Below are 27,906 nucleotides of genomic sequence, written 5' to 3' on the forward strand. Positions count from 1 at the left end.
TTAATTAGCCTTCAAAATAGAAGACTGGGAGATTGTGCTTTTGCCTTCTGAACCAATAAAATTGAGTTCTATAACGTCTTACTACAAAACTTGGAAGAGCAAATTCTTCTTGCCACACAGGTTTGCTATATGTAATGGTGGAAATAAGTTGCTCAGAAATAGAAAAGGGGCCACCCACAGGGCATGGTAGTTAAGGTGGCTAGACCCCACATGGCAAACTGAATGGTTCAATTCCCAGACCTGGTGGTTTGAGAGACATGCCAAGCATGTGTGCATGCATGTCCAATATCCCTAAAGGAGGGAGAAATGTAGGAGAAGGGATTGCAGGTGACCATTCCCCATGGGTAGGTGCTTTCTCACCCTCCCACTCACCACCATCTCTCCAGAGAGCATATACACACTCTGGCAAATTATAAAAAAGGGGGGGGGACATCAGACGACAAAAGATTTTTTTTTATAGTTAAGCATATATTTACAAGCAAGGTATGTATTGTATATCTGTCAAAAAAGCTCAGATATAAATATAATGGAAAATCCAAATTAAAAAAATATATAAAACAAATAGAATTTGCAATGTGTGAATATTTCTATAGAAGATAGGAGATATGAATAATATAATTTCCATATCCCTCTGCTATACAACCACAGGAAAGATTTATTTCAAACTCTTTTAATGGATGACTGAGATTATAAGTTAGACTTTATCAAGAAAAACACTGGAGAAGTTAGGTCATCTGACATTTGCAAAGACTGCAAACTGAAACAGACTTTGGAGTACTGAATATTTAAAAGGAGCATTAGGCCACTTAATTAAGCCAGTTAGAATGAAAATAATGAAAATCAGAATGGAACAAAAAAATGCATTTCAATGGAGTGGAATTTTCTGGTATCATGCAGTCTCTGCACTGGTGACCCATAAAATATTTGGTAATAGAGTTTACTTGGCAGTGTTTAATAGAGTTTGCTTAGGGAGGAGATGAACTCTGATAAGCTTGTTCTTGTCTGTTGGGATGTCTGAGAAACAGACCGTGATGAAGATTAGCAGGCACAAGTTCTATTAGAAGAATTTCTAAGATCAACATCTGTGGAAAGGAAAGGAAGGAAGGATTGGGCAGAGGATGAAGTAAAGCAATGAGGATATTACAGTGGAAACTTTAGTCAACCCTATGGGTAATCCTCAAATTGGGCTAACCCTTCAAAACCATCACAGATTAGAAAGAGAGTCAAGCATTTGGTCTCCATATAGATTAGTTATTGGATGCAGATTTCCACCAGGAGGGAGGGTGACCTTAGACAAACCCTAAAGAGGGCAATGCCAAGGACTGTGTAAATAAAAAGCAAATGGTATGTTCTGACAGTGCTAAGTAACTGCAGTCGGCCATGTTTGGGATCCTGTAACAATTTATTCTCTAAGGCTTTTTGTGCTGTGTAACTAAGTTCTGCATTCGCCAAGACTTCCTTTCATTATTTTCTTCAAAATTTATTGTTGGCCCATTGCATTTTAAAAAGGAAGTGATGAAGACCAATAGAATAGAGACTATTCTCTATAGAATAGCCACAATCCACTTCCTGCCTCAGCCCACCCCAGATCATGGGCATACACCTGCCAGCTTACTCAAGGAGCTCCCCAAACCCAACTTCAGAACCTCCCCATGTGAAGTCAGCCTCACAGAGCCTCACATTTTACTGTGGCATCACCTCAATATGTTCTCTTGAAATGAGTGACCTTCATGTTCCTGTCATGTTCAAGTAGAAGATGGATCATCATTGTTCAGCTATGCTAGAAAATAATGTAGAAAACTTGGTTAGATAAAGACCCCGACTTACATTCAAATTATCATCTGCCAATCTTCTGTCTAAACTATTAGGTTGCTGGAAAAGCCATGATGTATTTTTCTGTGTTTCTATGCCAAAATGCATCATGACTTTCCTGACAACCCAATAGCTAACATATGTCTACTTTCCTCTTTTTTAAAATTGTAATTATAACTTCTGGTGTACATATAATTGATAATTTGGTTGTGAATTACAGTTTGGTTTCTTTTTGTTTGTTCGTTTATTCTAATTTTGCCAGAGGGCAGGTTTTCTCACCAGAGAGTGAGAGAGAGAAGGCACTACCCATGGGAAATGCTTGTGCCTCAGTCCTTCTCTTTTTCTTTCACCTTTTGGGATTTTGGACACACACACGTGCGTACACACACACACACACACACACACACACACAAATAGTACATAGACCAGAGCAAGAGAGATTCTATACTTCTTTCCTCCTTTCCTCCAAAGCTCCTTCTTCCTGTCCACACTGCTTAAATCATCCATAAACTCTGTAATTTCTGAGACTACACATCTTTCCTTCTGCCACTTTCCTATGCACAAAACTTATTTCAGGGATCAACTCAGAAACTGGAATGAATAGGCCAAGAGAGGCACCAAGAAGCCATAATTGCCCACTTATTACCCACTATCTATGTATCACCTATCCCCTGTGCATGGTGGCTGTGGCTTCTCACACAAATGGACTAGTCTAGGACCCTACAAACCAGTACGTTTCCAGATCTTCGAGCTATCAGTGTCAGTTTTTCAAGCTGCTGCTGGTTTGGGATTCAGACCAACTTGTCAGCCAGCAGGGTTCAGCCACTTTAACCACCATGCCATCAGCTAGTCTCAATATGTTTTTCTAAGGCATGTATATAGTGTATAATAATCAACTCAAAGGTATACCGTATTCATTTTCTTCAACATGGAACATTACACTATGTTGTAAACATTTGTTGATAATTCTACTAGTTTTGTTTTTCAAATATGCATTACATTATCTGTATTTTTAGTGTGCTGTGATACACCATCCTGCTTAATCCTGAAATTGGATAAGACTAATATTCTCAGATAACTATAAGAATATATATGCAAATATTACAAAAAAGATCATAGATAATGGAATTAAAATATGAGTTTATTTGGTGCAAAAAATTTTGAAATCCATGCATAGTTTTTTCATAATATGCATTTTCCATGAACTGTTTGAAGATCCCATGTGTGAGTGTGTATGTATACACACAACCCTGTGACAGGCACTGTGCTAGGCAATGCATCCTCCATTGGCATGTAATAACTGTAAATTTGAACCAGTAACTAACCTTCTCAGAACCGTATTTATTTATTTATTTATTTATTTATTTGTTTTTAAAGAGAATCAGGTTGACATCTGAAGTCCTCCTCAATTATGACCTAAATCCAGCTGGTTAAAGCTAGGGATGGAACATGTCAAGAAACTTATGGGGGTATTGTCTTTCTCTCTCTTTCTCTCTCTCTCCCTCTCTATTTCTGGTACTCACTCATGAAAGAAAAAAACAAAATTAAACTTTTTAAAATTAAAATAATAGGACCAACATGTGGCATGAAGGTTAAGGTGCTGGACCCCACATGACCCACCACGGTTTGAGTCCTGGACCCACAGCTTACTTTCTTCCTTTCTCTTTCTTTCTCTCCCTATTTCTCTCTAGTGAGCACATGTTCTCCATAGCAAATGAAAAAATATATTAAATTTAAAAAGTATTATCTTTAAAAAATTAGAACAATAGTAATGTCCACACTTTCAGATTGATTGATGTTTAGTAAATATTCAATAAATATTATTGTTGTCTTTATTATTATTATTATTATTTTGGAGAGGTTTTTGCTATAGGGCACGTGTGCTCGCCAGACAGACAGAGAGAGAGAAAGCGAAAAATCACCCCCCAGAGGGGATGGCCATGCCGCAATCCCTTCTCCTCTCGGAATCTTGGGCATGCACACACACGTGCCCGGCATGAGTTTAAGCCACCGGGTCCGGGACTCGAACTGCGGTCGACTACGTGGGAATCCAGTGACAGAGCCATTGTGCTAACTGCTGGTCCCTTTATTATCATTATTAAGGTAAGTATAGAATTCATTCCACAATAACCATTAATGACCAAGAAATACACTTTTGAATGTTTTTTTTTCATAATGAAATGTATCAGATATCATTTATATTCCTCCCAAAGTTTATTCAATTTTATCACCTGTAAGGCTCTCTGTTACTACTCAGGCCACATTTTCCAGCACCAACAGTTCATTCTGCTTCTCAAGCTAAGTGTAAGTACCTGAGAAATAAGGAGACCTTCATATAGAATGGCTTCCTGATGCTTAACCTGTCAACAAAATTATACATTTTGGTTCTTTTTTTAAAAGGTATTTTTCTATAGCACTATATGTATATAGTGCTCTCTGGTGTACTCACCAGAGAGACTAAGAGAGACAGAGAGAGAGAAAGTGAGAGAGAGAAAGTGAGAAATCACCTCTCAGAAGAGATGCCCATGCCACGATCCCTTCTCCATTCTCCTCTCAGGATTTTGGGCACACATCCACATGCACCTGGTGTGAGTTTCAAACCACCGAGTCCAGGACTCGAACCATGATCGGCCATGTGGGAGTCTAACACCTTAACCACTACACCACTTGCTGGCTAGCCCCTGCCTTTTGGTTCTTATGAGAAAAATATATAAGATAAACTTTAGAAGTAGAGTTTCTACTCAAAATGGAATGCACATTTAAATAATGAATCTAAAATGAAGCTGCTAGCCAAGTGTCATGGTGTGGCTGTTTCTAGGTGTCTAGGTGACATCTCACCTTGTCTGATTTCTCTTTTTTCCCACTTTCTCCCCACTAGGGCTCTCCAGTTTGAACTTGCACAGAGAACTCAGCACAGAGCTTCATTAAAGCCATAGGAAAAATAGCCAAAAATTCATCATCATTTCCAAAAGAGCAATGGATTTATTCTTTTCTTTTTGTCTTCATACTTTAGCTCATATGATCAATCAAATGTATTCCTGAATTTTAGCTAAATTCCTTAAGCTAAGTTGTTGGTCTCATAAATGTTGAGCAGTCCCATTTCCTGTTTACCTTTTTATTACTGTAGTAATCATATATGTACTTTTATTGGGAGCTAACATGATGACTACCTCTCCACACATTAGTACAGTTTAGTTACAGTAAGTATGGGGAGAAGACCAGAAGTCAACAATAAACAATGTAGGCCATTTACCTACAAATTTGTTTTGTTTTGTTTTTAGTTTTTGCCATAGGGCATGTGTGCTGGTTGGAAAGAAGACAGAGAAAGAGGGAAAGTAAGAAAGCATCCTGAAGGTTGCAGTCCCTTTTCCATTCTCCTCTCGAGATTTGGGGCATGCGTGCATAAGTACGTGGTGTGATTTTCAAGCTTTTGGGTCCTGGACTCTGTCCTTGGTGAAATAGGTGAGAATCCAACACCTTAATCATTACACCACCCGCTGTACCCACAAATGGTTATTGTGATAACAGTTTGAGATGCATTCTGGGCTGCCCACAAATTGATTACCGTGAACTGGGACTGAGTAGTAAACATCCCTACAGATTTTCAACTGGTTAAAAATGTAATTCATTTGCAGTTTGTTTAAATGAGTAGTTGAAAAATAGTGAAAGACAAGTCATTTCTTTATTTTCAGGTACTTTTATTGATCCCCTATATTGATTTATGTTAAAAGACTGTGTGATAATTAACCAAATAATTTCTACATCAGCTAGAAATTTTTTTCTGCCTTAGCTGATTTTTATCACTAAGCAAAATTTGAATTCTCTGGGGAGTAAACCTTGTAATCGCCCTAAAATGGTATTGTGTACACATGATCATTAAAATTCAGTCATTTATTTTCCAGAGAGTTCCAACAATTCATAAATTTAATCTAAACATATTCCTGCCAAGACTGCTTTAACTACATCAATTCAAACTCTCATCTCAATTTATGTAACTGTTTACAAAGTTATTATGTTCTATTTTTTAGGCTAAATATCCTTTTATTTGCAGCAATAATCATTGTAACCAATCTCAACACCAAGTTCTAAATGAATCGCTGCTGCATAGAACTATTTGTCATTTTCAGTACCCACACAATCTACGTATCTGCCAAACTCATTCATCTGTACAAAAATTGCAACTACTAAGAAAAAATTAAACTAATAATATTAAAAGAATTTAGGTTAGTGCAAGTAAAGTATGAGCCAGATTACTTTCCATTTTTTTGTGTTTGTTTTAGCATAGGATGCATGTGCTTGTCAGAGAGAAACAAAGTGAGAAATCACCTCCCAGAGGAATAACTATGCTACATTCTCTTCTCCTCCATCCTCCTCTCAGGATTTTGGGCATGCACACACACATGCCTGACATGATCTTTCAGTCACTCAGTCTGGGACTTGAACTGCTAAGTTGACTATGTGACATCCAGCACTTTAACCTCTACACTAACCTGCTAGCCCTCATTTTATATTTTTGTATCAAATATTGACTTCTTGACTATATCTTAATAAAACTTCTTTAAAATGTGAGCACTATTGAATGAATAAACTTAAAAATAAGAAATAAAGTATGTGTTTTGAGTATGTACCAGGTGGCATGGTGAAGGTGCTGGACCCAACATGGTTGACTCATAGTCTAGGTTCTAGACCTGGTGGCCTAAAAACCACACACTGCATGTGTGTGTGTGTGTGTGTGTGTGTGTGTGTGTGTGTGTGTGCATTACCAAAATCCTGAGGTGATAATGGAGGAGAAGGTATTGCAGCATGGCTATCCTCCTAGGGAGTAATTTCTCACTTTCCCACTCTTTCTCCGGCTAGTGCATGTAACCTTTGGGGGGAGTATGTATTTATCAAAATTACATTGAAAATGGGGGACCAGCAGATAGAGTAATGACTATGTCGCTGGACTCCCATGTACTCAACCACGGTTCGAGTCCTGGACCCAGTGGCTTAAACACGTTGGGCGCATATGTGTGCCCAAGATCCTGAGAGGAGAAAGGAGAAGGGATTGCAGTGTGGCCATCCCCGCTGGGGGGGGATTTTTCACTTTCTGTCTCTCTGTTCCTCCCTGTCTTTCTGGAAAGCGCACATGCCCTATAACAAAAAACCTCTTCCCCCCAAAAAAAATTACATTGAAAATGGGTATGAATTGACTTTGACTTAATTCTGGTTATAAACATGAATACATTTACTATAAATAACAGAGAGGAACTAGAGTAAATCTCTATAAATCTAAAGGCAGAAGAAAGAAATTTCGACAGATATCATTGCAAATGTATTTGAATTTTTTGGATTTTTTACTAAATATCCCATATATCTCTGTGTTTAAAACCAACCTAATGTAAGTCATTTTATGGTTTCAATCATTCTCAGGGTTTTTTGTTTCAACATTTATTTATTTATCCATTTATTTGTTGTGATTTATGAAGCTACTGGGTCGAAGTTGAACCACAGTTGACTATGTGGAAATCCAGAACCCCAACCACCATGCCACCTGCTGGCCCACCAATCATTCTCAGTTTGGTTGACCTATTTTCTCTGTAGAAGGTCACAAGTTTGGAATTTAATTTTACAAGCATTTTATTTTTAAGTACACACCATACAGAAAACATATGCCAAATACTAAGAGGGAAGAATAGGAGTGGAGGGAAGAAAAAGTTCTACAGTACAAATGTTTGGCAAACTAAGGGGTAGAACTAGATTTCAAATGCTTTACAAACTACTGCTTTCACACAGATAATTATAACTTTATAAAGTTTTAAGAGAGCAGCAGTTCTGTCCTTAACATGAGAATAAGCTACGTAGCCTAAAACATCAGTAATTTTTAAAAAACCATCAAAGACCTTAAGGACATAAAATCATCAGTATGAATATTTCTACCCCTTGCTGTTATTAAATTTTGTGTTATAACTTGATAATGGCACTTTAAGTGTTTCTAACGTTTGCTTTTAGCCCTATTCCCCTTTTAAATATTTAACCTGTTTTGTAGGGGCTCAAAGTCTGGGAATAAAATTTCTCCAGTGGGAAGTTCCTGCAAAAGACTTGGAAGGTAAGAGAAACAGATGCTGTTTTTCTTGTTTTACAACCAGGGCACAGATGGTAGAGCTTGGCAGTACTACCCTCAGTGGTTTTGGTGACAATTACCCTCATGGGGCTGCAGGCACCTGTGACAATTGGTAGTCCCTCACCAGAAGCTTAGGAGACAAACCTGAGAGGAATTGACTTCCCTGGATTTCACTTCTCCATCCCTTACTGAAGTTTGTTAACAATTCCTTTTGCAAAATTCTTTTCTTTATACATCCTGGAAGATTTATTTCACAGACCCTACCCTGACACTAATTCTTAAAATAAATAAGTAAATAAGTAAGTATCCATTTCTTCCGTGAGAGGAAGAGAGACACCCCGAACAGGATCCTCACACTGCAATCCATTGTCAGCCTCAGCCAGCGAGGATCACAGGCCACATCCTGGGTGTTTGCAGGGAAGCACTGAGACGTGATCTGAGACCTTCCTCCATGGGTCCAGCATCACAGAGCATTGGTTTACCACTGTGCTGCCAGCTGATTCTGATACTGTGTCTTTTTTCTTTTTAATTTGCCGGAAGGTACATGTCTTTGCCAGAGGGAGACACAGAGAAGGAAAGCATGAGAAAGCACCCACTATGGGATATAGTCACACTGTAATCCCTCTCCTTTATCTCTCCCTCTTTCTGGGATTTTTGGGGACACACACATGCACACAGAGTGTTTCTCAAGATGACAGATCTGGGTCTCAAACCATGAGGTTGGTCATTCTAGATCCAGCCACCCTAACCACCACACCAACCAGCCCACTGATTCTTTTTTCTTTTTTATTCATACGTTAGATAGCTATCCATCGAATCTTGTAAACAATGCTTTGTTCTGTTTGGGCATATTTAGGCCATGTTCAAATTCATTGTGTAGACAACACCAGGATTATTTATAATTCAAAGAGAATGTAGTAAACATGTATTTAAATTTCAGTAGACCAGCAATTATTAATAAATAATTGACATAAAGCAGCCCTTTACATAGATGAAGGTACCTTAAAAACAGCACTAAGCCAATGTGAAGAATGGAGTCAAATTGATACTCTTATATTTAGATAACCATATAACAAGATTTGCTTATATATGAACAGCTTAAATAATTTTCTTTTTTTGGAGAGGTTTTTGCCATAGGGTGCGTGCACTCGCCAGACAGACAGAGAGAGACAGAGAGACAGAACGTGAGAAATCACCCCCCAAGGGGGATGGCCACACTGCAATCCCTTCTCCTCCATTCTCCTCTGGAGATCTTTGGCACGGACGCACATGAGCCCAGCGTGAGTTTTAAGCCACCGGGCCTGGGACTCAAAACCGCGGTCAACTCAATGGGGGCCCAGGGACATAGCCATTATGCTAACTGCTGGTCCTGAGCTTAAATTTTTTTTTTTTTTTGTGCCAGTTCTGTTGTTTTATTGAGGCCCGCGCTCAGGCCTTGACCGCAAACTAACTTGCGCAGCGGGTACAGCCGCTCCTTCCACTGCTGCTTCTTGGTCTTCAGGCTTTCTTCGTGCTTGTTGAGCTGCCGGCGCATGGCACCGGTCTTCTTGGGCCGTAGGTCTAGGGGCTTGAACTTCTTGCCCTTGTAGAATTTCCTGAGGTTTTCTTTCTGAGTCTGGTTAATGACGGTGAGAACACGGACAATGGATTTGTGGACAACTCGGATCTTGGACAACTTGGACGCAGTTCTGCCTGTCACTTTGTCCACGCACAGCTGGGACGGCTCTACCTTCAGGTTGCCCAGCTGTTTCAACAGCCCCTCTTTCTTCTTGCCTCGCAAATCCGGAGCCTTAATTTTGGCCATAGCTGCACAACGCTGCTGCCACCGGTGCCTGCTCGGATGGAAAGAGGGAGCCTAAATAAATTTTTAAAAAGCTCAAAATAAAGTGGTTATAAAGACAGTAATATACATACATTTTTTTACTTAAATTAAGTAAAAAGAATTCTTTTCCATGGGAAGTATGTAAATTGTATCTCAGTAAAGATGACAGAGGAGAATCACAGAATATAGCAAATGCATGTGTATTTGATCAGAATTTATTACATTTGATAAAGATGCAAGTTAAATTTTAATACCTACACTATTCTTTGAATAGTCTTGATTTTATTTAACATAAATGTGGACAACAGATGATGTTGTCTATACCCTTAAGGAGCTCAAGATTATTTCTAAAGGCCCCATTTTCTTATCGGGTAGCCTGACCCAGTGTAGCTCCAAGGATCACCTCCCCTTAGATGTTGCAGTGGTTAGGAAACAAATTATTTGACAGGTTGGTCGTGTAGCTGTGGTCACATGGAGAGGCCCTGCTTCAGCACATATCCAGGATACGCAGCTCCATCCAACTAAGAAATGGCAGTAATATAAGAACATGCATGGTAAATGAGGCAGTTTAGCAAAGCACTAACAATACTTTGGCTAGAAATTGCAGTAAAGAGAAAAAGAAGTTTAACTATCAGGGCCACCATGCTATTTCTTGTAAACATTTACAAACAGGGTGATTAAAGGATCATTTGCTGTTTATGTCCACCATTTTACCATTTTGAGGCTTTGTACACTTGTAACAGGAAATAGTTATGGTTCAGAAGACAACGACTTCTTACTTTTTGTAATGGGTTTTTAAGGGAAGAGCAGAAGGAAATATGTCTATAATAAATGTAATGGATTGTGATTATTTGTTAGCTGAAAAATCAGATTAGAACCAGTAATGTGACATATGCATAACGAATTAAACTTTGCATTTTTAATATGAACGAGCTTTATAAGGGCTGGCCCCTTTGTCTAGTGGTTAAAGGAGCCAGATCCCACTTGATGGACCATGGTTTGACTCCCAGGTTGGGTGCCTTGAAAACCATGCGAGGCACATGTAGCATGTATGCCCAAATCCCAGCAGGATGGAGAAATGGAGACTGGATCACAATGTGAGCGTACTGCACTGGGGTGTTTTCTCCTTCTCTTTTCACCCTGTCTCCTATATCTCTCTGGTGAGCATGCATGCCCTCTAAAAACTAAAAAATCTTTATATACTATATATTACAGTTGTAATTTTTTTACTATTCAAAGAAACAACTTCTATGTCTATGCTAAATGTATGATTTGCAAGCATTTTTTTTAAGCAACAAAAAGTTTAAACCTGTAACACAACATAATAAATTTAAAGGTGTGTTATAATTTCTAAATCATTACTATTTATATGAGTTACAGTTGTAAATTATAATAGATCTAATCTAAAGCTTCTGGAAGCTGAAGCCTAAAGTGTTCTTCATATGTAGTGAATGCTTTCATCTTTAATGAACCACAAAAACTTAGAGTCAAATCTGTTAGGTGTGTGTCTATGTATATATATTTTATCCTCTAGTTTTTCAATTTTGTCCTGGTTTATTTTTAACCTCCTTTGACATTTTTTTTCCTCTTTCACTCCAAATTCTGTCCTGGAATCTGTTTCTGTAGGACAGCTTTGGCTTCCTGTACAAGTGATAGAACTCAAGCCTCCTACCTGGGTTACAATGTTGAAAAGATGGCAGACTTGACCATTATTGTCTTTGAATTAGCTTCATATAACACTCTATTCTCTCTGAAAGTTCATCAAAAACCTCCAAAACAAACATACAAGCATACAATACATCAGTTGAAACCTAACTTTAAATTATATATACTCTTTTCTGGGGCCAGCAGATGGCGTAATGGCTATATCACTGGACTCCCGACTGCGATTTGAGGCTTGGACCTAGTGTCTTAAACTCACACTGGGCACAAAATCCTGAGAGGAGAATGTAGGAGCAAGGATTGCAGCATGACCATCCCCCCTGGGGAGTGATTTCTCACTTTCTATGTCTTTCTGGAAAAGGCATGTGCCCTATAGCAAAAAAAAAAAAGAAAAAAAAAAAAAGAAAAGAAAATTACATTTACTTTTCATTGTTCCCCAGTTGACTTGGATATTTTCACTGGAATTTTTCTTCAAGCCACTTTAGTCTTGCTTGGGTTTACTTTGTCTTCCTTCTTTGGAGGGGGAAATTCCTTACTCCCACACCACCTTCCCTCCCACTCCACCCTTCATCACTCCAATCCCCCAGGAGCCCATGAACCTGTGACAGAAATCTACAAAAAAAAAAAAAAAAAAGACATTGCCACTGAACATTTCTTAACCAACCCTTTCATTGGTATACACAATTAGTAGAAAATTGATATAGTACAGCTATATGATTTTTTAATATGTATGAGTCATTATTTTACTTTATTAAAAATTATTATTGTAGAACATATTTAGTTATGAAAATATCTTAGGCCAAAACAAATTAACATAGGTTTGTGTCATAAAATACAGGATGCTCATTTCAATGTGAATTTCATATACAGAATGAAAAATATTTGGAGATAAATATTTCCCATGAAACATTTGTGATATGTATCAAGTAAACACACATAAAAACAAATAAAAAACTGAAAATTAAGAAAAATATCCTAAAGAACAAAGCTCTTTATTAAATATTTTATGTAGCAATTTTGGAAAGTCCAAAATTTATGAATGAGCCATCTGGGAAATGTCTATTTTTAATAAATGAAATTTAGGACAGAAAAAAAGCACTTCCAAGACCCTTATTTAACTAGATTTAACTAGTCCATTTAACATTGATGATATTACTACCAGATGATTAAAAATAAAATTTAAATTCTGGAAGAAAACTCTACTAAATAACAAAAATCAAGAAGTAGCCCAAAATAACTATTTCTGGCTATAAATCATTCTAAATATCTGGAAGCAATTGACAATATGTGACATCTATTGTGAATGTCCTGATGCCACAGAGATATAGCCAAGGCAGGTTTTCACATATTTTAAATGAGTCAATAATAAATCAGCTCTTACATTTTCAAGATCTTCGTAGTCACTCTATTTCATAACATCTATATTTTTAACAGGAAAGAGTCTGTGGCTCTTTTAATGTGTTCCTAGGAGAAAACAGTCACTTAATAAGACATGAACTCTGCAGTTAGATAGAGCTCTCAGCATAAGTGAATTCATGAATCTCTGGCATACTCTATTCACCTATAAAATAACTGAGATTTTGTTCATTCTGTATTTTCGAAATTAAGACAGAAGTGCCCATGAGGCTAAGAGAGAATATTTTAGGTTATTCAAAAGCCATAAAATAAATATCAGATACCACGTTAAAACAGAAGATGAATTAAATACGATCAGTGGTGCACATTTCTTTTTATTTTTTTTAAGAGGCTTTTGCTATAGGGCGTGTGTGCTCACCAGCCAGACAGAGGGACAGACAGACAGAAAACGAGAAATCACCCCCCAGGGGGGATGGCCACGCCGCAATCCCTTCTCCTCCATTCTCCCCTTGGGGTCTTGGGCACGCATGCACACGCACCTGGCGTGAGTTTAAGCCACCGGGTCTGGGACTCAAACTGTGGTCGACTATGTGGGAGTCCAGCGACATAGCCATTACGCAAACCTGCTGGTCCCAGTAGGTGATTTTGTAATTGCTTACTAACAGCTAATTTAAGGAATTACATCAAGCTTGTGGAATAAAACTTGGAATTGAGGGGCCCGCAGGTGTCATGGTGCTTAAGTTGTTGAATTCTCACATGGCCAATCATGGATCGAGTCCCACCCAGACCCGGTGACTTGAAAATCATGCTGGGCACATTTGCGTGTACGTCCAAGATCCCAGGAAGAAAATTGAGAAGGGATTGTGGTGTGATCATCCCTCTGGGGAGTGATTTCTTACTTTCCTGTCTATCTCTGGCAAACACACATGCCCTGTGGCAAAAAAAAACAAACAAACGGACAAACAAACAAACAAAAAGAAAACCTTGGAATTGAAAATCATAATTTAAGGAGGGAAGAAGATACCATTTTCTCATAGCAGTAAACATGAAATTCATTGCTCATGTGTAGCTACAAAGTTAACACAGACTTACGTCTTAACAATTTTATCTCAGGAGTATCCAAATGAATGATGAATTATTAAGGATCTATTAATAATTCTTAAATTTGAAGTATTTAATGCCATATGAACCTTTTCTCCTAAGAGTATATTTCTTTTAGTCCAAGAACAAATCCTGAGAAATGCATATTCTTTGAGCATTTACAAAAGATGCTCTAAATATCAATTCATTTCTTTTGGCAGTGGCTTACAATCTCAATTTTGGTGTAAGCTGGATGCCAAAGGTATTGGTTTGACCTGGAGCCATCTCATTAGGCTTTGCTGGTAAAACATAATTAACATCAGCACCATTTTTCTAAGCATGCAGACACAATTTTCAATCTTTTTTTTTTTTTTTTCGGAGAGGTTTTTGCTATAGGGCGCGTGTTCTCGCCAGACAGACAGAGAGAGACAGAAAGACAGAAAGTGAGAAATCACCCCCCAGAGGGGATGGCCACGCCGCAATCCCTTCTCCTCCATTCTCCTCTCGGGATCTTGGGCATGCATGCACACACGCCCAACGTGAGTTTAAGACACCAGGTCCGGGACCCGAACCACAGTCGACTACGTGGGAGTCCAGCGACATAGCCATCATGCTAACTGCTGGTCAATCTTTATTCAAATACAGAAGAGGGATTTTTTTTTTCATTGTTACGACTTTGTCCATCAGTTAAAGAAATGACTGACTTTAGAGTTCTAATAGTGTCAGTGTATACAATTTAAGATATTAGTTTCTACAATTAAAGTTTTAAAATATCTTGGGTTAAAAAGCATCCTCAGTTTTTTAAATGGCCCATCTATACTCAGTACTTAAAGAGGTACATTGACACTCTAAAATTATAAGCAAAAAGCTGTGTAAATGACCATTTTTATGGAATCTAGAAATTAATCATCAAAAGGGTTCATAATTTTTTTTAAATGTTAGAATTCTAAAGAGCCCTTTAGAAATGCAATTGAATAAAGTTTTGATTCTTCCGAGTTAGAGGATCCTTGAGAAAGAGACAAACTTAAAATTATGAATGAAATTACTTGAGAGTCTCTATACTAGCAATATCTCACAATGATAGTTAAAGTTTAATGACAGACTATTCTGTTAAAGTCACATACACATAGTGCTAAAAAACCACGTGGGTCCCAATACATGTCTTTTAAATGGTTTTTTAAACAAGTTAATTTATTAAAGTATCAGACATTGTTTTTTATTACTGTAACAGATATTTGATTGTTTTATGAGACCAACAGTAATATTTCTATTTATTCATTTGCTGATTCATTTTTAAAGAAATTATTGGTTGAACAAGACATAATTCTAATGTCCAAATATACAATGATGAACAGGGCAGACAGATATGAGACCAACAATAATCTTCCTATTTATTCACTTGATTCATTTTTTAAAGAAATTATTGGTTGAACAAGACATACATTTTTTTGGAAAGATTTTTGTTATTGGGGGTGCACACTTGCCAGAGAGACAGAAAATGAGCTATCAACCCAAGGGGGGACAGCCACTCTGCAATCTCTTCTCCCCCATTCTCCTCTTGGAATTTTGGGCATGCATGCACATGTACCTAGTGTGAGTTTTAAGCTGCCAGCTCCATGATTCGAACTGTGATAGACTACATGGAGCTCAGCAACATAGCCATTAAGCCATCTGCTGGTCCTGAGGAAAACATTTATTTTTCTTTAAGAATGATTTAACTTTATTTATTTATTTATTTTTAATTTGACCAGAAAGTGGGCAGGGAGAAGAGTGAGAAAGCAAGGCACCAGGTATGGGACTCGAATCACAGTCAGCCATGTGGGAGCCTAGTGCCCTTATCTACCCTTATCTACTATACCACCTGCTGGCTCCAGAACAAAAGCATAATTCTAACCTCCAAATATATGATATTGAATAAGGCAGACAGACTTCCTGCCCTTGCTTAGCATGTTGCTAAAGAGAAATGATGATTAAAGAAGCAATGATTGTTAACTATGATAAGAGCCACAAGCGGAACATCAGGTTATTAAGGTAATTAGCTGTGTCGACTAGCCATATCTGGGAGTGAGGAAGCCTATAGGAGGGAAATGATACTGCTATTGAGATCTGAAGAGTATTAGACCCAGAGGTAGGACTGGAAGATAGAAGAACATTCCAAGGGGAAGGGATGATGGTATTCATAACATCCTTTTATTTTCTTTATTGATGATAGTGTGTATGCACATGAGAGCTAGGAGCACCCTCTGTTAAAGTTGGTCATTGTAACCACCTTCCTCCTGTCTTCCAGCCTTTGAGATTCTGGGCACCTGTGAGACTGGTGTGTCTGCAGGTGAAATGAGCCAAGGATTCCAGTAGTAGTTGCCATGTGGGATCTGCCTACACTCAAGCAATGCATTCATGCTGTCCCATAAAGCCAGTCCTTCAGATATCTTTTATTAGACAAATCTCTCTTCATTTTTACTTCATACTCACTAAAACAAAAGTAGTTTATTTTTCTAATAATATTAGGAATAATAATATCGTGCTTGAGTAATGTCTTTATTCAATTGCCAGAAAAGATCTAGGATCATGAAATTAGGAAGAAGATATTATATAACTCAGAAAAACAATATCATTAAAATATTATTAATAGGCATCAAAATCTATATTGAGAGAGAGAAAGGGGAGGAAGTGATCTTTAAGGAATTTACGAATTTATGAATCAGTGAATTTTTTTTCTTTAAATTTATTTATTTACATTCATTCACTATACATCATCACAGCAAACAAAATGAGATTTCCCATCCAGAATACACTCAATCAAGCACATCAACATACGTGTTATTGTCAACAATTTTCCATTTCCTATTTCCTGTATATTTTGTTATTTTTGCCATTCTTGATTCCCTATCTCTCACCATCTGCCGTGTCCCACCCTCCTCCCACAGTGTCTCTGGTATCCATGGTTGCTTTCTATGCCCTTCCCCACATTTTATTTATTTGCTAAAGAACTTAATTAATCTAAATATTTCCAATAGCAAGCACAGCTGACATATACATATATATATATCCATGAACACAAGTCTGACCCTAGGCATAAACCTCAGTGAGTAGAATGAATACAAAAAGTAGCACCCAGCTGGGACTATATAGCTTACTGCAGTCCTCAAATATGCATTTTTTTTTAATTTCATGGAAAATAGTTTTCATGATTTTTTTTCTCCTGAAAAATTTTTTAAATTAATTTACATTCATCCCCTAATCATCATGACAGCAGTGAACTTGATTGTTACATTAAAGGGAAAATGTAACCCTGAGAAACACAATTATAGAAGTTACAACAGATAATAATGTAGTTTAAAAAAAAAAAAAAAGTAGATTTTTGGGTCAGCCCAGGGCATGGTGGTTAAGGCATCTGGATCTCACAGAGCTGACTATGCAGTTTAAGTCCTGGACCTGGAGCTTGAGAAACATGCCAGGCTCCTGTGTCTGTGTGCCCAACATCCCCAAAGGAGGCAGAAATGAAGAAAGGATTGCAATGAGACCATTTTCTATGAAAGATGCTTTCTCTCTCCCACTCTCTCAATCCCCTCCCCTTTTTCTCTAGCAAGTATACATGTCCTTCACAAAAATAAAAAGAAATAGGTCTTTTAAATATAAGTTTTCATTGGCACATTCTCTTTCCTACAACTTTTAAGTCAAAAAGATCTGGAAGAGAAGACATGATATGCATTATCAAAGACCATTATGCTCACTTAGAGTAATTATTTTTTTAAAGTTTTCTGTGGTTACTAATTTTATATGAAGACCTAATTAAAACTAACTAAAAGACATACCAAAGTACCACCTGAAATATGAAGATTTAATGCATTTAGTTTGCAATATAAAGCATCTATGGAACATTGAGATAAGTTGTTTTGTGCTTTGATGTAGAATGTGTAAAGAGGATATTCCATTTCATTTAAAGTCTTCACATATTTTATTCATATAGTTTCTCTGATTCTTTTTCTTCTTTCTGATTAGGGAATAACAAGCTAAATATTAGATATTTCTGTTAATCCTAAATGTTTTAAGCCAAATGTCTCTGATTTATTTCAGCTATGCAAGTTTTGGCTGAAAAAAAAAAAAAAAACCACCCAAGAGCAACTTTGCTTCTGCTTTGCAGCTTATAGTTTCATTAGAAGAAAATTTTCAAATCAAAATGTCTTAAATAAATCTTTTCTTATTATAGAAAGCAAGACCACCTAAAATTTTCTAAGATTTTTTTTTTTTGAGAGGTCTGTGCTATAGGGCGCATGCGCTCGCCAGACAGACAGAGAGAGACAGAAAGACAGAAAGAGAGAAATCACCCCCCAAGGGGGATGGCCATGTCGCAGTCTCCTCTCCTCCCTTCTCCTCTCGGGATCTTGGGCATGCACGCACACGCGCCCAGCGTGAGTTTAAGCCACCAGGTCTGAGACTTGAACCGCTGTCGACTACGTGGGAGTCCAGTGACATAGCCATTACACTAACTGCTGGTCCCTAAGATATTTTTTTTAAAAAATCCCTTCTTGAGTGAATGTTTAAAATATAGTTATCTTAAAGCAATTCACTTGCAAATCATTATTCCTCTCAGCATTTAATGGTTTAATCTTGTGTGTTATTCTTAGTGTTGTAATAGTGAAAGGGTTCTCTTTAAGGACTTAAGGCAGTCACCTGCTCTGCATGGATGGGACACCCTAAACACAAGTGGCTAGCTCTTGCAGGTAGAATATGGAGCTGTCACACACAAGGGCATATTCTTACAGCTCTTGGGAATCTCAAATTTCATATCCCTATCAAACTCCTGGGGCTGAAGAGAACAATTTTGTTTGTATTCCAGTCTTCCCATAGTTTCCCTGAATACCTTCAGATACATCGTGACAACAAAACTGTATCAATCATTCTTATTGCCTGACATGTAATAAGTGCCTATTGCCTTGTTACCTGACATGTAATAAGTACATAATAATTTTTGGTTTAACAGAATGTATCTGTGTACTTAAATAGTAGTTGAAGATGCCATATATATGAAGACGGAAGGAATTAGCCTTTTTTAAAAAAAATATTATTTCTTTGGGACCAGCAGCTAGCATAATGGCTATGTCGCTGGACTCCCATGTAGTCGACCGCGGTTCGAGTACTGGACCCGGTGGCTTAAACTCACGCCGGTCATGTGTGCGTGCGTGCCCAAGATCCCGAGAGGAGAATGGAGGAGAAGGGATTGCGGCGTGGCCATCCCCCCGCCCCGGGGGGTGATTTCTCACTTTCTGTCTCTCTGTCTCTCTCAGTCTGTCTGGCGAGTGCACGTGCCCTATAGCAAAAGGCTCTCCAGAAAAAAAAAAAAATTCTTTCATGAGAGATAGAAACAAAGAGACAGTCACCCCAACAGGGTCTTCACATTGTGATGCACCCCCAGTCTCATTTGGCCTGGATTAGAGTGCACATGCACACACTGGGCATGCTCAGGGAGGTCCTGGTGTGCCAATCTCAGACCTTTGCCATTGTGTAACTGCTGCACCCTGCCTGGCTCAAGTCCTGTTTCTTTATATGATTCATATATTAAATTGAATTTAAGATGGCAGATTCTGCGAGTGAAAAGAAATAAGCGTATCTCCACATGGACTTAATTTCCTCATGAGTTAAGTTAGAGTATCGTTTTCTTTTGATTCTAATGATAGTTTAAAGAATAAGAAACCAACCTGAGAAAGTCAAGAGTGCTGGCAAACACAGGCACGGACTCTGGTCACTAACCGATTACAAATGGTGTCTGTTGTAGCCTTTCTGTTCTTTTCACTTGCTGCTGAGCTACTACATTGTAAAGGGAAGAATATGGGGAAGCAAATGAGAGAAATACTGGAACATGGAAAAAAGGTCAAAATTATACAGTTTAGCATTATCTTTCAGGGAATGTATGAGGTCGTAAAATTCTAAAACCTAATTCCCGTGAGAAAGCTTATAAAAAGAAGAGAAAATAGTGCATCATAAATCTCACCTTCTGCTACTGGCCAGATCAGGAGGGACTCTGGTACAAGGTAATCTGTTTTAGTTATGAGGTTAAGAATGTGATATTGTGACAAACAGTTCTATAATCAGGATTAAGTTTTGACGTCTTCCAAATAAAGAGCTTTGTGATAGAAAATAACAGAGCAGCTTTCTCAAGCTTCCTTAATGTCCATTGTATTTATTTCTTTGGATAAGCTGTTTGGTTGGGTGTTTTTAAAGAATTTCTGACATGCAATACATCTAAACTCAAAGAATTTAAAATTTATCATTGTAAGGGAGTCTATTACACATCTAACACCAGACTACAACTTCGAAAATAATTTTTTCCCAAACTAAATTCACTTTTTACATCTTTCAAATTGCAAATATTTTGAGAAATAATGTGTCAATTTATGCAGATGTAAGCAGGAATTATCTTTATTATTAAATTGGGATTGCTTGAAGCAGTTTGCTCTTACAGATTTTGTTTTGTCTTTTTTTTGTTTGTTTGTTTTGTTTTTATCATTCTTGCTTCTCAACTGAGATTTTCAGTCACAATTTGTCTTATGGTCATGTACAAGATGATGATCAAAATTAAAGCTTAGAATTCAACTAATTCTCTTTTTATTTTCTCAAAATTTATTTATTGATGACAGAGGGAGAGAGGTAGAGAGAGACTGAGAAAAAAGAGTCACTCCCCCCCTAGAGTCCCCAAGCTGTGATCCATACCAGCTTCCGGTGGCCAAGATTGTGGCATAAGTGCATGCTCTGTGTGCTCAGGAAGTGCCAGGGCATGAACATAGGATTTTTCCCATGTGGTCTAGTTGCACTGTCACTGTGCCACCTTCTTCCCCCAATTTCTCCTGTCTTAAATTTATTTTGCATCTTTTCTAGAACTGAACCAAGCCTATGTAAGATAGAGTAGATTATTTAAAATTAAACAAAATAAAATAACTAGTCAGTAGAAAATTAAGTTGTCAGGTTTCTGGATGTGCTAGAAAATCCTTGACAGGATTAAGACTCTGAACAGAAATACAAAATACATTTTTGATGTTGTTATTTGAAGGCAATCAGATTTCCACTTAGGCAGATTGCATTTTCTGTAAATGAGCACACAGAAATTCTGGTTCCATCTGTTATCCCAGAACCTTGCAATGCCTCCATCAGAAGGTAGAATTTATCTTCCCTTCATTGATGGTACTTTGTAACCATCTCAGACATGACTCTCAGTGACTCCTGAAGTCCTTCTCTTCCAGGATGCTTGCCCTGGGAACCCAGCCACTGTGTTCACCATAGAGTGAGGCCCACACCACACAGACTGGCCACGCTGAATGTTGTGGCAGATAGCCCCAGTTAAGAGCTCAGCTGACAGTCAGTATCTAATACCTAAAAGTGAGTAAGGGAACTTGCAGAAGATTTCACTGCCTGGCCTTTAATAAGCTCTACGTGATGCAAAGAAGAGTAGATATGAACTATTTCACTTATCCTTAACCAAATTAAAGATTTATGATGTGTCCATAACTTAGCAGTTGAGGGAACTGGCACTGATATGGCTGACCATGGTTCAAATTCCCACCCAATGGCATGAAAAATATCCTGTGTATGTGTGTGTGCATGCCTAAAATCCTAACAGGAAGGAGGGATGGAAGAAAAGGGGTTGCTTTCTTTCTCACTCTGTCTTTTCTTGCTTCTCTGGCAAGTGTATGCATCCTCTGGCAATAAACAAAAAACGAAATTACAGATATGTGAGCAAGATAAATGACTTATCTTTTTAGGCCACTAAGTTTTGGGTTGGTTATTTCACAGCCATAGAGAACCATGTAATGTGGATCATCAATATAATGTGAATGGGGAGAGCAAAGAGCAGGAAGGGAGTCAGAATGAGTATTAATAAGAGGAGTGGTCACACTTCTTGCTTCTTTCAAAGTCCAAATTCAAATGTCATGTATAAATACTCAATGGATAGTTTATTACCTTAATTTTCCTGGTATCTCAAGGTGAGAGAAAGGACCAGTGCCCTCTGACATATGTGATGCCAATTCCAAACCATTATTTTTCTGTCCTTCTGTAATGCCCATGCTCCTGGGAGCCATAGGTCATTGTTGATAATACCTTTTATTCCTGTTTATCTACAGACAGTCCACCCATTTCCCTACTTACCATATACTCGGCCAAATGGATTATTCTCTTTTTCACTACCAGAAAGCCTGTGTTTTGGTGCCTACATTGCTCTTATGAAATATTAAAAGAAGTTAGCCTTGGGGCCAGCAGGTAGCATAGTGGTTAAGGCATTGTGCTCAAATGTGGTCAACGGGAGTTCAAGTCCCGGACCTGGCAGCTTGAAATTCATGCTGGATATGTGTGTGTATATGCTCAAAATCTCAAGAGAAGAATGGAGGAGAAGGGATTGCAGTATGGCCATCCCCTCACCAGGGGCAGTGGGTGATTTCTCACTTTTTGACTCCCTGTCTCTGTCTCTCCAGTGAGCACATGTGCCCTTAAGCTAAAATTTCCCAAAAAAAAAAAAAAGGAAAGAAAAAAGAATTTGACCTCTTGATTTCCTGATATCCTTATAGCCAATAAATTGCTCCTGCGATTCACTTTAGCCACATAGTCCATGGCTACTTGATTGGACTTGTAGCACCTGGAATTAAGCCACTTATAAGCTACTTTATAACTAAAACAGACTATCTGTCATGTTTTTCACTTAATTACCATTTCTTTACCTTCTGTTTGGATTCAAAGTGATATTCAGTCTTCTTCCCACTCTCCTATCGGTCCTCTTCAACTTTTATATCTTTCTGATCTAGATTAAATTCTATTATAAACAACTTCAGTTACAATTTTACAAATACCTTCACTTTTCTAGATTCATTATCTTTCTTTCATGACTGATTAGAAGATCTTCTGCATCAATTCAACTTAACTATCAATGTCTTGCAAGCCTATATCCATTTGCTGCGTAATACATAAATGAGAGAACTTCAAAATGTTCATAGATAAATGAAGTTGAAGTGAGTTTATTTTGGTCCAAAAGAATTTTGAAATCTGGGCATAGATATCTCATAATATGCATTTCCCATGAACTTTTTGAAATTCATGCATAGTTCTGTTGTGCTAGGCATTTTATGTAAAGTTTTTGAAGACCCCTTGTGCAGTTCCAGATTTATGCCACCATGTTTATTGCTATGGTTTGCACTCCCCCAAAGTTCATGTGTTGAAATTTGATTGTGACAGAATTAAGAGGATGAAAATGTAACTGGACTATGGGATTATGAGGTGGGACCTTGGGGAGGTGATTAGGATTGGAGAAAACATCAGGATTGGATACTGGTGGATTGATAAAAAGAGAGAATGGAAGCTGGAGAGCGACACACACATTCTTCTCTTACCTTCTCATAATAGGATGCTCTGTGACAGTGAAAGGGAAAGCAATGGGCAGAGGAGGTGGGAAATGGCCTCACCACAATCCTTTCTTCTTCATTCTCCTCCTGGGATCCTGGGCATGCATCCACATGTTTCTGGTGTGAGTTCTGAGCTGCTGTGTCAGGGACTCGAACAGCGGTCAACCATATAGGAGTCCACTGATGTAACTGCTATGCCATCTGCTGGCCCTGCTAGAGTCTTTATTTAAAGGAATATCATTTTTTTCTTTTTTAGGGCTTTTTGCCTTAGAGTGCATATACTCGCCAGAGAGACAGAGACAGAGACAGTGAGAGGGAAAGTGAGTAATCACACCCCAGGGGTATGGTCATGCTGCAATCCCGTCTCCTCCTGAGATCTTGGGCACGCACGCACACACGCGCATAATTTTCAAGGCTCCAGGTCTGAGATCAGAACTGGTTGGCCATGAGGGAGTCCAGTGATGTAACCGCTACCGCTCCGCCATCTGCTCGCACCTAAAGGAATTTCTGTTGATTGGAGTTGCACTTCAAGTCTTTTGTTTGTTCATTATATCTTCCCTTTTTAAGTCTTGCTTTTCATTCCAGAGGACTTAGAAAATCGGTTTATTATCTCTCTTTTGTAGATGCTGCCAAATACTTTTCCACTAAAAATCAAAGCCAGCTATAAGTGAAGGCACCATTCACATTTCTTCCTTGGACTGCTAATTCTGTACTAACTTTGTAAAAAAATATTAATAGGCTTTTATTTTTAGGGTAGTCTTAGGTCTTTGGAAAAATTGACCAGAAAGTAAGGGTTCTTATACACCCTCTCGGCCTCTTCATGCCATTTTCTCTATCATTCTCAACTTGCATAAGTGTAATATATTTGTTAGATTTGATTGACTAATATTGATATTATTATTAAATCAAATCAGTAGTTTACATTCAGTTTCACTCTTTGGTGGTCCAGTTCTAGGAGTTTCTGACAGTGGATGAGGCCTTCATTCACCATAACAGTATTGTATCTGACAATTCCCCTATTCTAAAAGTTCCCTGAGTTTCTTGTATTCACATTTCTCCCTCCCCATGAGTACTCGACAACCACTGATCTTTTTACTGTCCCTACAGTTTTGTATTCTCCAAAACATCTTGTATGGGAATCATACAATATGTAGTCTTCTCAGATTTTATTTTCACTTAACAATATGCTGTAATTTTTTTAAAAAATAATAAAAGCAAAAAGAGCCCGTTTCTTCCAAACTAGGTCTGGGAAGTAGCTTCAGCGACTAACCCAAGCATGTTGGAGGTGACCAGTCTTGGTGTGTACCCTGTCTTTGAGTTCCTTTACTTTCCCAAAATGCAGGACTTTGTTCAGTGTTCCCTTACCAGCCTGTAGATCTCAACCACCAGAGAAGAGAACATTGTCTTCAGGTCCTCCCTAGGGTTTAAGGGTTTAAGATGGAAAAATGTCTATATGCCAGGATAAAGCTTATCATGAGCTATCCTCTCCTTCACTGCCTGGAGAATTCTTAGCAAGTTAGTCAAATATATCATTTCTATTTGAAAACAGTCTCTTATCCTTCATTTCCATCTCAGCCTGAATCACACGCCTCATCAAGAAATCCACTGAAATCTTCCAAATTGCTCTGTTTTATAATTTATTGCACTTTAAAAAAATCCTTGATCTTATGTGAACCCCACACTAGACTTTCGCTTCTGAGAACAGAGGTCAAGCCTGAACATCTCTGTAGTTCCTCCTTTCTCAGCACATTGACACACATCAGGAACCCAATTAATATTTATTAAATTTATGAAAAGCAGACTAGTTTTATAAAAATATTTAACAAGTAAAAACTAATTTAAAATATTGGCCAATTATGAATATTTTATTGAGACACAATTTAAAAACTGATTAATATTTTGTATACTGCATAGATGCATGCACCTTTCAAATTTTGTCTTGTATAATAAAGTATAGATTTAATTTAATGACAAAAGGAATATGTCATTTGCTAAACACATATAATTATATTAGATGACTAAATTGTTCTGTACTTGAGTTAATAGTGCTTACTGACCTTTCAAATAATATTTGTGTGATCAATTAGAATTAACAAGACATTTTATATCCTCCCCTTATATATTTTTTAAATTGGCTCCTTCACTCATTTTAAATGTTTTTATAAAATTAATGATACCTATGTAAATAGATTGTACAGAGGGATTTCAATAGTGGTTCGCTGTGAGACATAAACTAAAAGAGAATGAAGGATTTAATGTTTGCATCTCTTTTCCAGTAAATCCATATCTTGCTTTCTCCTTAAAATATTGCTGTCATTGGAAGTAAATGAAATTTAAAATTACTATTAATAAGACTTTTTTTTTACAAATTACTATTTTTTTATATTATACCCAAATGACTGACAAGCAGGAAAAAAAAATTGTTTTTACAATATTTTGAAAGTAAAGGGGAAAAGTTCTATTTATAATTTATCCTGGGAATTCTGTGCCCTTCAGCATAGGTTTGTCCTCATAATTAAAATTTGTATATGTATAACTACTTTTAAGATTTTTACGAGTGATGTTTACCATGTATTTGAATAATCTATAAAAGTGAGTACTTCAATTTTTCTCAAATGTGACCTGCCTTTAAAACAAACCTTTTTTCCAGGGTACATCCTCTTTGAGGCTCTCATCTTACCATGCTGTTAATTAGTTTGAAGAAATATTTTGATTACCTTGTTCCATGATTTAACTTTCCCAGACTTTAGCTTTATGCTCCCTGGCTATCTTATTACACAATCAATTGATTGGCCATGTCCTTGACATTTTATTTGGACACTGATTCAGAGAAATCAATCAATCGACCCTAGGAAGTCGGTAAAAGTTGGTGCCTAAATGAACCCGGTACCTATTCTTTCATTTATGCTATCTTTTGCTTCCAGAACCACAGCTATATACATGCATATATTTATAGTCATACACTTAGAACACATTTAACAAGTATGGATTTTGGAGATGAAAATATTACATGATTTTACATATTATATATATGATCTGTCCATGCCCACCTTTTAGACCTAAGTATATATGATCTGGCACTTTCTGGGCCACTTTTTTTCTTACTGCAGATGTGTAAATTTGTTTATGTCTTACATCTTTGCGTGAATGTTCTTCTTTCCACCCTATGATCTTCAAATAGATGTCTCCTTACTAAGGTCCTTCAAACCTGGGCTATGATGTAACTTCCTTAGAGATATTTCACTTTTTACGATAGACATTATATTGTGTTGTTGGAAAAGTCAGATGCAGTTTTGCATAGAAAAACAGAGAAAATACATCATGAAAAAATATACCATAACTTTTCCAACAACCCAATAGTAATTCTCTGGATAGTCCTAATCATACTCTCCCAACCTGACACCTGATCCATTTACACAGAACAATTAATTTTCATAGCATTTAAATGCTTCTAAAATTTAATACATATTATGGAATTATTGCTAGAATATAAACTTCATGAGATGGAGATTTTTGTCTATTTAACTCAGTGAATGATTCTTTATTATTATTATTATTTGGAGAGGTTTTTGCTATAGGGCGCATGTGCTCACCAGAAAGACAGACAGAGAGATAGAAAGCGAGAAATCACCCCCCAGGGGGGATGGCCGCAATCCCTTCTCCTCCATTCTCCTCTCGGGCTCTAGGGCACGCACACACACACACCCGGTGTGAGTTTAAGCTGCCTGGTCTGGGACTTGAACCGCGGTCAACTACGTGGGAGTCCAGCGACATAGCCATTACGCTAACTGGTCCCAATGATTCTTTATTATTAATAAACAGCTTATTGTATGCAACCTACTATTAGAATTTCTGTCTCTAGTAAGAGCTACACCTCTTACCACAAATTTCAGGCCTAAAGTATTTCACCTGTCTTCTTCATCATATAAACCTCCTGTTTATTTCACACTTAGAAAATTTAGTAAGTACTCAATAAGTGTGAAATAAGTATTTTATTTTGGTTGAATTTTAGGATCTTTTTAATTTCATTTTTTAAATGTACACTCTTCTTACCTCACTCCAAAACAAGATAGCCTCATAAATAGTCACAATTTATCTGAAAAATTGAAGTTCTTTTTTTTTTTTATTTTAGCTGCTTCTTAAATTTATCTATGGATAAGAAAAACATGGTAGCACCAGATCTGTCCAGGATATGTGGAAATGGGTTCTGAAATACATCATTAAAAGAATATTACTGAACACAGTTTTTATGGAGGGCGTTTTCAATTGTGTCCTTGAGCACACAATGACATTATCCATAGCGTAGTGGGTATTTCAGGTACCGAAATGCTTATGTATCTTTGAGAAATAGGACAATTTTAATCAAGGCACACCATCTGGTTCTTAAAGGACTATCACTGGAGATCACCACAGGAAATATTCAGGTCAAAATTCTCAACAGAAGAAAGAGAAATATGCAAATGAGCCCTAAAATAGACAAGTGGGATTACATCAGACTAAGAAGTTTCTGCATGGCAAAAGACACAGTGATTAGTGTGAACAGACAGCCCTCAGAATGGGAAAATATTTTTGTAAACTATGCATCAGACAAGGGACTGATAACCAGAATTCACAAGGAACTCAAGCAGCTGTTCCGGAAAAAGACAATCAGTCCTATTAAAAGATGGGAGAATGAGTTGAAAAAA

At 37.5% G+C, this 27,906-nt stretch overlaps 1 protein-coding gene across 1 annotated transcript; it reads right to left on the reverse strand.

Annotated features, from left to right (window-relative positions):
- Positions 1-965: 965 nt before the first annotated feature.
- On the reverse strand, positions 966-9,719 carry LOC102469232 (60S ribosomal protein L35). The gene is made up of 2 exons (XM_006144393.1): positions 9,315-9,719; positions 966-1,082 (listed from the first exon to the last, which is right to left on the reverse strand). Exons 1-2 carry the CDS (start codon positions 9,717-9,719, stop codon positions 966-968), a joined length of 522 nt encoding a protein of 173 aa, XP_006144455.1.
- Positions 9,720-27,906: the final 18,187 nt, after the last annotated feature.

This window comes from Tupaia chinensis, unplaced genomic scaffold (assembly GCF_000334495.1).
Source record: "Tupaia chinensis unplaced genomic scaffold, TupChi_1.0 Scaffold000118_1, whole genome shotgun sequence".
Classification (NCBI taxonomy): Eukaryota; Metazoa; Chordata; class Mammalia; order Scandentia; family Tupaiidae; genus Tupaia; species Tupaia belangeri.